At 52.2% G+C, this 11298-nt stretch overlaps 1 protein-coding gene across 2 annotated transcripts in view; it reads right to left on the bottom strand.

Moving 5' to 3' along the window:
• Nucleotides 1–288: 288 nt before the first annotated feature.
• The window catches only part of LPIN2 (lipin 2), a 60604-nt gene continuing 49594 nt past the window's right edge, over nt 289–11298 (bottom strand). For both annotated transcript variants that reach the window (XM_004702885.2, XM_045296129.1), the window contains exons 14-20: nt 9749–9893; nt 8737–8885; nt 8203–8289; nt 6800–6952; nt 5966–6080; nt 3794–3897; nt 289–3487 (exon numbers count right to left, since the gene is read on the bottom strand). In XM_004702885.2, coding sequence (XP_004702942.1) covers nt 3343–3487; nt 3794–3897; nt 5966–6080; nt 6800–6952; nt 8203–8289; nt 8737–8885; nt 9749–9893 — 898 coding nt within the window. In that variant the 3' untranslated portion in view covers nt 289–3342. The remainder of the gene's footprint in view (nt 3488–3793; nt 3898–5965; nt 6081–6799; nt 6953–8202; nt 8290–8736; nt 8886–9748; nt 9894–11298) is intronic.

Here is an 11298-nt window from a genome sequence, read left to right as displayed (position 1 = left end):
GGGACATTCTGGGTTGAGGACAAGGAGGCAAAGAGTCTATCACTGCCAGTTGGCCGACTACGGCTCTCCCATATGTACGGCCGAGTCGCTCCCTGGCAGCCTAGCTCAATTCCTGCGGGTGCAGCCTCGCTTCTGGAGCCAGATTTTAAAGATGAAGAAAAGCAGTCCTTCCGGTAGCCAAGTCGAAGCGCCAGCAAAGACGCACATGCTGACCTATGCGCTGACCCGCTCCGGCTGGGGCAGACACGGGCTGAACGCCCTCAGAGAGGAAGGGTCCGACACACTTCCTTTACGCTTGTTGTTGTTGGAACGTTTTATTCTGAACATCAAACATTGCACCCAATGTGATCCATTTATTTCAAGACAACTGGCTTTACCTTAACTATGAGTACTGTACTGATGTTTACAATTGGTTTCGGACAACTTAAACTTATTAGCGGCATTGCTTATAATCAAATCTTCATCATAAATGGAATTTAATTGTTAAAGTGGAAAAAGCCAAGTTTTCCCACCCTTTCTTACCTTCAAAGAAAACAAACAAAAATGACTAGTTTTCACCTGGAAAGAGCACTTACACAAAAACCAATTTCTCGGTGGTTTCATTAAACCCGGCGTGCTCTACAGCCAGGACAGCCAGCCTTCCCAGAGCGAACGTGAGACCGAGAGCTGATCAGATGCCCTGCCAGTTCAAAACCAGATGCCCTGTTGTGTTGACTGATTCTCAACACAAACAAGAGCCAGCTGGGCGGTAAAGACTCCGCTGCACCCTGGCTGAGCGCAGGCCCCCCGGGGAGACCCCCGTCCCCCAGGCAGCTGTGGCACCCCAGCACTGACTGAGTGCACAGGGGGCCCAGAGATGGAGAGAGCTTGATTGGGCTTTTAGCAGCTGTCCTGTTAGGACACTGTACTGGTAAGCCTTTTGTTTTCCAGTTGAAAACTAAGCAGATGCTCCTACGACGCGGCAAGCTCAGTCCTCAAGCATGGGACGGTCTGCGTGCTCTGGGCCCACATGTGCACTACCCACCGCCTGACAAGGATGCGGACGTGCACACCGCCTCACAGAAGTCCACGCTTAAACACATGGGCTTACGTCAATGCAAATACTACAGGTAGACTGGATTGGAAAGAGGGACCATTTAATCAATGGCACAACTGATAGAATGATGCAGAAGAGCCCATCTGCCCTGCCGGCTCCCGGGGCGCCCCAGCACCGCACACCTCGTGAGGGCAGGGCACGGCCCATGAACTCATCATCCTAAGGGCTGTGTACAAACACTCAAGGGCATCTCTCTTTCACAGAAAGAACAAATGTCATTTGTACCAAATGGCAATGGTTTTTTTTTTAGCACAAACGTAATACTTTCATTAACACTACAGTAATAGTAATTCGCCTACTTTCATATGAGGGACTCCTCGAAATAAGGAAAAAGACGCATGTCAACTAGCATATATATACCGACTGGATCGACCGGTGGAGATAAAGCCCACTGCTTGTGGGACAAATGGACCGAGCCCTCAGCGCACAGCTGGCTTCCTGGCTGATCCCGACGACGGAAGGCCTGTGTCAGAGAGCAGCTCTTGGGAGACACAAAAGCCTGAGGCTCTATGGAGGGCAACCTAAGGGAGGGCCTCGGACTGAGAAAGTACCCACCAGGGTTTTCTGAGCACACACCTGCAAAGACACCTACTAGGCTCAGGCTGGGGTCACAACACACCTATTCTCCTGACTTGGCCCAGAGGGCGGCCAATGGCGCCCCATGATGGCACTCACTGGGTGCATGGCAGTGAAGTAGACCTGGGTTACCAAGGGAAATCGCTCCGCTGGCACCTGCTCTCCTAGGGTTTTGAACTTAGGTAAGAACTTCACACATAGCCTAACCTTGTGTCCCTAGCCTAGTACACATGCCAACCCAACTCAGGAGATCATTTGTCCCGAGACACTGGAGGCGAGGCCTAGGCTGGGGAGCACGGCCCGCTGCTTCTGCGAATCCGTACTGCCTTCAGGGTCTGTCCTATGCACCCTCTCCAGGGACCACTGCCTCCACAGCCAGCCAGCCGCGGCAAACCAACTCCCCAACCTGGAAATGCCACTGCCCGACTCTCCCCTCCGGGTCGCTATTCCTGTGGGTGATGGGTGGGCAGCCCCAGGGGAGGGGGGGCTGCGCCACCAGTCCCTCAGCTCTCTCCGCCCACTGCCCTCCACACGGGGCACTGAGGAGGGCCACCTTTCAAACAGTTCTCCTGATTCAGCACTGAGGTGATTGTCAACACCGCACTACGGAGAATGAGCCCTGGAGGAACTTAGGGCACGGGACCAGGTGCTGTGGGTCTGACTTCGACGAGAGCTCTGTACGGCTCAGGGGGCAAGCTGAGTTGCGCTTCACATTTTCGGAGGAAATACATGGGAGCCCCCATGTGCCCTCACAGGGCAGCCTGCGCCTGGCAGACGGGAGCAGTCGGGTGGGGCTCAGGGATGAAGGAGAAGGGTGGGCAGCTCCGTGAGCCTCCTCTTGAGTAGCTCCACAAGTTTTATCCACAACTGACTCCAAACGCCCGAGCCAAGCCCAGTCTTGGCCTTGAGCGGGTTGAGTGTCACTGTGCTTTCCTGACATTCTAAAGGGTGCGACTGAGAAGCCCTGCCCCAAAGCAAGACAGCCAACAGCTGACCTACAGCAGGCAAGCAGCCGGGGCAGAGAGAAGGGCGCTCCCGGGATGGGAGGCGCTATTTCTCTTGTTCTTAAAACTCAACCCCCACTAACATGGTATTTATTGAGAACACACAACATGTATACCTGCAAGACCCGCTTCTTCCGGAGCGTACTAAGAAATAGGGCAGGGCCTCCCATTGTAGTGTCCCCCCAAGGCTCCGTGCCAGAACAGACAACTCCCCCTACTCCCACCCTCTGGGCTGAAGCAGGGCCCTGGCTGAAGGCAGAACAGGGGAGTCCAGAGCCGAGAGGTACAGGGGCGGTGGTAACAACATCACTAACTGGAGAGAGAGCAAGAGCCTGACTCTTAGCTGCTGGAGGCAACGAGACCACGCTACTGTGTGCTGCTTTCATCCCATCCTTCTTGGCTACGCTTGTCTTGCTTTAAAGTCGAGCAGTGAAAGGAATGCCCAGCACACTGCTGGCACACAGTGTCTGGGGGTGGACCAGCTTCCAAGGCCCTGAGCCCGGCGCTGCCAGCCCGGGACGGAGGAGGCACAGCCCTCTGCGGGCGGCTGGCGCTGGTTCTCAGGGAAGCCCGTGTCCTCTGTGCAGCAGAAGCCAGTCAGTCACATGTCTCCCGACAGGCAGAGTGACTGGGAGCCCCACTCGGGGAGGGGGGAGGAGGGTCTCCTCAGGCCAGGTCATCCAGGTTCACATTGGCGATCGGGTCTCGCCAGTAGCAGAAGGAGCTATACTCCGGGCATGGAAAGGCCGAATTCTGTTCTTTATTGAGAAGCGGGAACACGTGCTCCACCAGCTCACTCAACCTGTGGTACCTGGAAGGGGGTGGGAAGGAACACACGGGCTGTTACCGAAACCAGCCAAAGAGCACACGGACCAGTTTACAGCTCGCTTCTGTCCTCGCCCCGTTTGGGACATTTCCTCCCTCCAAGTCCAGGATTGCCCGTATTCCTCAAATTCCAGTTCTGGGAGTAGAACCCAGCCAGAACTCTCCTGCTGACAGAAGCAGCGCTGTGGGAGCCACAGGCTGCTGCCTGCTCCTACTCTGTTCTCGGGCCGTCGAGTCAGGGTGGGGGGGTGGGGGGTGGCTGGGCACCAGACTGCAGTTGCAGTGCACTTACGAAGACTTGTTGCCTTTGGTCCTTTCCTGTATTAGCTCCCCCTTTGGGTTCACGGTGAATATTCGACAGTCCGGGACTCCAACTTGTGTGTACGCGTAGACATCCTGCAGAAGAGAGCACGTGGTGGGCAGGGCAGAGTGTCCAGAGACGCTCTGCGGGGCACCTCCCATACAAGCCAGAGGGCGGGTGGGGAGGCAGAAAGCTAGTCAGCAAGGAGAAGGGCTCTTGCCCCTCCTGGAACCTGAAGCTCCTCTCCTGTGAGGCGGCTCTGGGAGGCACCAGGGACATGGCTCAGAACCAGAGGCCGAGGAGTTAGAATCCCACAGCCACCTGAGCGCGCACCATCCTTCACCCGCCCACCATGCAGGCGTGTCTGCCTACAGGACCTGGGGACACTGATGCACCCCCTCCTTAGGTGGGTGGCACCGCAAATGAGTGCAATCGTTGCTTTAGGCTCTGCTGTTGCTGGGTGCCATCAAGTCATTTCCAAGCCACAGGGACCCTGTGTGTGACAGAGCAGGCACTGCACTATCCCGGTCAAGCTTGTTGAGAGGGGTCCTCCTTTTGAATGACCCTGCACTTTGCCAAAAATGATATCCTTCTTCAGGGACTGGTCCTGATAACGTGCCCAAGGTGTGGTAAGAGAGGAAGTCTCACCATCCTCAGAGCTACCCAGGAGCAATCTGGCTCTACTTCTTCCACAACAGGTTTGTTCTCTGTCTTGGCAGTCCATGGTCTAGTCAGTATTCTTTTCCAACACTGTCATTCAAATGCACCAGTCTTTCCGTCTTCCGTATTCGTCGCCCGTCTTACACAAGAAAACGAAGGGGCAGAAAATACCCTGGGTTGAGTCAGATGTTCCTTAGTTCTCAAGGTGACCTCTTGGCTCTTTAACACTTTAAAGAGGTCTTTTGCAGCATAGAGGCCCAGTTTTTAATTAAAAAATTTTTTTAATGATTATGGGGGTTTATTAGTGAAGTTAACAGATTACCACAAGTCAGGATCCTGAAGGACACAGTCCTTTATCCACAGTGGTCCTCTGCTCAGTCATGTTGGCAAATACTTCTCTCTCTGGTCCGTGGTCGGTCTCTCAGCCACGAGGTGCCTCAGCCACTGTTCACGGTCTCGTGGTCTCACTGTGCTCCCTGCTTAGTCTCATGGTCTTTGCCTGTGGCCGCCTGGAAAATCCCATTCTTCCCCCAGAGTCCCTTGTCCTGATACTAACACAAGCTTCAGAGAGCGCCTTGTCCAGACCCTTCAGCACATAACTGGTGGTTCTGTCAACTTGAGGATGTCAGTGTGTTCTTATGACTCCAAGGGCCTTGAAAGGAGACTTCATGAGGCATACGGTTTCAAACTTGCCTTCAAGAAGCTTATAATTAGAGTTCTTTCTATAAAAGAACTGACCAGGTCAGGACATTGTGGAAATACAAATACAAATCAATCAGACACAAGCGCATGAATCAGCTCATGGTCTCACATAGTTTTAGCATGGGGAAGCATGAAGTCTGAATTCGGGCTCACTAGGAAAGCTGCTTGGGCAAGTCCAGGTTTCCACAGTGCCTGGAAGTCAGTCCTGTGCCAGACGAGCTTTGTGGGGGAGCTTGTAACAATGGCCACCAGTCCTCCCATCATTTTCTTACCTCTTTGCCTTAACTGCACTTGACTTGGCTTCTCCTCCTATCAAAAGATACAACTCATTTTTCAACCCTTTGCATCTCAACTTGTCCCTTCATGTGCCTTTGGGACAATGGGGCAACAGAAGATGTGAGGTAATTAGAGGCTTGAGAAATGTTGGTTCAGTGGGGTTTGTGGATACCTCATCCAGTTGGTTGTCAATGCACCTGTGAGTGAGGCCATCTTTGAGTAGCTAGCCCCGGGGTGAAGGCTGCTGCATGGCAGACACCCCCGCCAGGTGAGGTGAGCCAAAGAACAGCCTCTCTGGGCCCGGTCTAGCCCAGACCGCTGACCCACGGAATCATGAACTAAAAAATGTTTATTGTTTAAAGCCAAAAAAAAGACCGCAGGGACAGATCAGGTGAAAGCCCACTGAACAGAAGCCACAGCCGTTCCGTCACTTGGGTTGGACACACACACACACACACACACACACACACACCCCATGTCTCCGCCTCTCCCCACCTGCCCCCGCAGCCCAGAGGACACACTTACGTTTGGGCGGTTTCCGAAGGCAGCATAGAAGGGCTGCCTGCACGGGGCGAACAGGTTCTTGATATCGTTCAGACATTCAATTTTGAACTTCTCTGGCTTCTTTTCGATCACTTCTCTAGGTGGGAAAACCGCACAATCAAAACAACCCGGAGGCCAGCGCCTACCCAACACAAAGCGCCTCCCACTGCGTCCCTGCCACGGTCCTCTCCGCCACACACCTGTCCCAGTCTCCTTAGGGCACCTTCAAAAGCAGGCGCACACACCAGCCTGGCCAAAGGTTCTGAAAGGATGTGCGGGCCCAGTTCAATTCAAGGACATGTTGAGAAGCAATACAAGCCTATCTAGGGTCGTTTTGAGCCAGGATCAACTAGATGGCAGTGGGTTTGTTGCTTTGCTTTGTTTGGGGGTGGTAGTGATGATTGTTTAGTACTTTCCAACGTACTCCCACAACCATCACGTGGGAAACACGGCCCCAGGAGCACAGGCCTACAAGGATTCTGTGCTCACCCGACAGGTTTTCAATCCCCCATTACTGGTGACAGTAGCATTCTCTGTCTTCCCCAGATGGATGGCTGCGAGTGCTAAATGCTGGGGTCCCGCAAAGACAACTTGAGAACCAGAACTGGACTTTCTGGTCTCCGACCGAGTCGGTGGGTGGGAGGGGGGAGGGCGTGCCCGTACAAGGTAAGAGCTGCGGGAGGCCAGAGACCGGAGAGAGAAGTGCATGCTCTGACTTGGACACTAGCACACCCCAGTGGTGACAGGCACTCACTCACACATGCCACTCAGGGAGCTCAGGCTGGCCCGGTCCCACAGGGAGGTGAGGCGAAGTACCTGTGGAAGGCCGAGAATAAGCTGCTGGGGGACAGCATGAGAGGGCCCCGAGGCAGGATCGTGCCCTTGTCATTGACCCAGTGGAGGTAGCCGCGGGTCATGTCAGCCATGCCGATGGCGCGGGCCGAACAGTACAGGAACTTGTAGCCATTCCTGAAAGAGGACACAGACGCCTGCTTAAGCCCACGGGCTCTGGCTAAGAGAAGGGGAGGGATGAGAGGCAAATTTCTTTCAAAAGACACGGATCGAGCGCCTTCATTACTGTGAATTTAGAAGAAAACTAGTAAAGGTTGTAATGATTGTATCTTTCCCCACAGACCATCACTGGGGGATGGGGGTGGTAATACACACTAGGAATTAGGTGAACGTTCTAAGTCATCGATATAATTTATCCAGCAGCTAGTTAATGAGTGCCACGTTACAGAAGAGTCAAGCAATTGTGGTCTAGCTTTAAATTAATAAGAACATGCATCCACGGGGTTTTTATTTATAAGCCTATGACGAATGCACACCATCTTCTAGGATAAGGAGATTTTGGCAAGCACACTAACTTTTAAGGATGGCGTGCTGAACTACGCCTTAAGACACAGCACTTTCAAATCACTGCAACCCCGAGCTGTCAGGACCCACCGGGGTCCCGGCTCTGCTTCTCCCTCCAAGAGCCCCTGACAGAGGAGCCCAGGACCTGTGGGATCTTGGCAGGGGAACTGCCTCCCACCTGAGGCAAGGAGGGAGGAGCTGGCTGCCTGGGTGCAAACCCACAAGAAAGGCAGCAGCAATAGCAGGGAGGGGCATTTGCGAGCTGGCGGGGAGCTGGTAAGTGCAGCGCCCCCAGAGCACACCAGCACAGGCTGGACAGGTACCAGCAGCTGGGTGGTGAGCACATATGCAACTGACTGTCTTGTTTCTGACAAGCCCACACATCCACATGTGCTGGGGGAACTGTCCCCTATGTGTGGCAGGCATTACCTAATGTAAGCAATACCATTTAAAAACACCTAAGAAATAAAAAGTGAAAGTAGCCTTCATCGTTAAAACTCTAGCTGAACAACACGGAACTAGATACATGGGGGCTTTTGTGGAACACTCCGTGATCTTGTTACTTCATTTCCTCACAAACTCTTTGAAAGCCATTTGTAAATGCTAGCTAGCTATAACGGCAAACACAGTAGCCCCTCACATTCAGGGTCGAGAGGACAGACTGAAATAGCACAGGGAAAGCCTGTCGCACAACACACAGTGCCACGCAGTGCAGGAGGCAGACCTGGCGGCTGCCAATGCATGTGCCCATAGAGACGGAGGGGAGGAGGCGGGGTCGGCTGGATCAAAGAGGCCTGCATTGGGAGGAAAGGAGAGTCCGTTCCCCTCGTTTTAATCAAAGCTCTAGAGGAACCGACACCTACTCGTTGATGGAATGGTAGAGCCTTGCTATGCCCTGGTGAGTCCAGTCTTTACCCAGCTGCGGGAGGATCTGCCCGAGAGCATCAGACCTAGGAAGCGGGTGAGAAGAAGAACAAGTATTAAAACCAAGTGTGTAAGAAAGCCCAGAACGTTCCCTACTGGGTTAGGGACGAGCTACCGACTGATACTGGGTGGGCTGGGCTCCACCAGGCTTTGTGTAGCCGCATAGGGGGCTTTGCCAGCGCACCGAGGGCCGTCAGGACCAGAGCCAGATGTGCACTTTCGGGAAACATGTGCAATCACACATCTGCTTTCCCTCGGCTCTAGTCTCCTCAGCTTCTTACACCAGGCATCTGGAGACCACCTGACCAACTTTTTCCAGGAACCTGGAGAGATTTCTGACTTTGCCACGGCAGTCTGCCCCATCTCCTTTCCAGTGTGGACTGCACTACGATGTCCCAGTGCAGAGCACTCAGACCATCCCCAAGATGCCCAGACTGAGGAGTGCCAGCCCCTCCATGAGGGGCAGTGCTTACTTGGTGATCGTCCCGTCGATGTCAGAGATGACGACCTTGTCATCCCAGTTCCACAGGTAAATGGTCCCTGCGCAGCGGCAGGTACCTTGATACTGGGTTGTAATACTAAATACAACATCATTCGGCCCATCTTGCAGCTTCAGTTTTGCCTTTTATAAAAGGTACAAGAATAAAGAAAAACAGCTGAGAAATATAGAGTGTGGAATGGAGTTTAATATTTATAAAAATCATGGCCGGTGTTTTTTAGGATTCGAACCACCCGAGAGGCAGGGGTAGTTTCCTCTCATCCCCCAACGAGCCGCCACGCACTGAGCAGTGTTGCGAACCTCAAAGCCGTCTCTGGACATAAAACCCCAAACCTTTCTGCTCTCCCTCCAGACTCGATTGTCACTGCTCTGAGACACAGCCTCCTGCTATCCCAGAAAGATGCTTTCCATATTGAAAATGGTAAACATCTAGGGACTAGCCAATAAGCAAAAAAGGGTGAATTGTTCTTAATTGGAGAAATGCCATTTCCCTATTGCCGTAGTTCCTAAGACAGGGGTCCTCAAACTACGGCCCATGGGCCACATGCGGCCCACCGAGGACATATATCCAGCCAGCTGGGTGTTTTTGCCCCGTTTTGTTTTCTACTTCAAAATAAGATATGTGCAGTGTGTGCAGAAATTTGTTCATAGTTTGTTTGTTTTTTTAACTATAGTCCGGCCCTCCAACAGGTCTGAGGGACAATGAACTGGCCCCGTTAAAAAAGTTTGAGGACCCCTGTCCTAAGAGAACACTGGACCTTCAAGATGAAGATCCTCAGTGAAAAATGTTGAAGATTCAGATTCCCCAGGCCACTGGAGGGCACCTGGGAACGGGGTAGGGTCTCTTCTGTTGAGTATGAAAATGTGTACAGCTTGCACCATGCAGCTTATGACAGTCTTGGAAGTGGGCAAATGGAAGAGGCAGCCAGGCAGGCTGAACAGCCCTGCAGGAAAGCACAGTGGGCCCTTCAGAGCCCGGGACTCACGATCTGCTCTGAGGAGAGTCGCAGGGACTTCTTGTAAGAGGGCGAGCCGCCGTGCAGCAGGCGCTCCCCGGGAAGCGGGTCCGCGCTGAGGGATTCTTCCAGCTCCTGGGAGGCCTCTTCACTCGAGGAGTCATCCTCAGACAGCCTAGACAACATCACATCGGAGGCTGTTACTCTCACACACAACCCATGCTTTCTGTGCCTCTGCCAGCCAGACAATCCCGTAATGTGTGTTAGGCACGTTATTTATGAAAGTGTGTTAGTTACAGAAATTCTAAAAGTTTGTGGGAAAAGTGGAATGGAAAGATAACAGGGGTTTTTCTATGAACTTTTTAAAGCTCCCTCATAGAGTACTGAAGCAGCCACGGGGCGTTTTACTGAGGACACTTTCATTTAGGATGGGAAGAGAGGACATCCTAACGCAGCAGTTCTCAACCTTTGGGTCCCGATCCCTTTGGGGGTCAAGCGACCCTTCCACAGGGGTTGCCTAAGGCCATTGGAAAACACATTATTTCCGATGGCTTTAAGAACCAAGACACCACTCCTTTATCCGTCTCCAGGTGGGTCCTGCTCACATGCAGATACGACCACATGCGAGTACCCGCGTGAAGACGTGTACCCTTGCTACACCATGCTTCCAGACAAAATTTCACTGATTTGTCATTAGAAATAAGTATTTCACAATATATAATGACATATTGTTTTTGTGACTCATCACTATGCTTTTAATTTTGTTCAACTTGTAACAATGAAAATACATCCTGCATATCAGATATTGACATGACGACTCATAACAGTAGCAAAATTATAGTTATGAAGTAGCAATGAAATAATTTTTTGGTTGGGGGGGGTCACCACCAAACGAAGAACTGTATTAAAGGGTCGCGGCATTAGGAAGGTTGAGAACCACTGTTTTAACATATCCTTTACATTCCCGAAGGACATGAAATTGTCCTCTGACATTTCCCCATACCCACAAGTTTGGAGGACTGAAAGAACCCCATCAGGATGTGAGGACAACACCTCTCTTTCTTCCCTTCCCTTAATGGAGAGGCAGTACTTTCTGGCCATTATTTCTGGCTGCAGTAACTAAATGCTAAAAAGTTCCAAGCTCCCTGTCTATAGAACAGGGTAGAACTGCCCATGTGGGTTTCCCAGACTAACTCTGTCTCCCTTGGTGGATTAGTACTAACCACACCACCATCAGGGCTCCACATGTGCTAATAGGCTTCCACAATCCATCTGGTCCCTACCAGAAAGGATAGGCACGTTTCAGAAAGTACAAATTAATTGTCATTAATTAAACAACTAGTAAGAAAGAGCTTATATGTCCCTAAGAGAGAGTAAAGAACAGGGCAATAAACTCTCGGGAGAAGACAGTCTCATCTGGGAACACGAAGCGCACAACAGAAACAAGAGCCAGGTATCAAATAGAGTGGACAACGTCGTGGGGGCAGCCCACCGAAACGTCCAGGTAATGAAACGTTTGAGACTGCCCATCCACCCACTTTCATTTCCTGTTTCCTCCGGCATCCGATGCAAGGCGGCCG

This window comes from Echinops telfairi, unplaced genomic scaffold, assembly GCF_000313985.2.
Source record: "Echinops telfairi isolate 266 unplaced genomic scaffold, ASM31398v2 ScPeMD7_7400;HRSCAF=8409, whole genome shotgun sequence".
NCBI lineage: Eukaryota > Metazoa > Chordata > Mammalia > Afrosoricida > Tenrecidae > Echinops > Echinops telfairi.
This window is presented reverse-complemented; position numbering and strand designations above follow the sequence as displayed.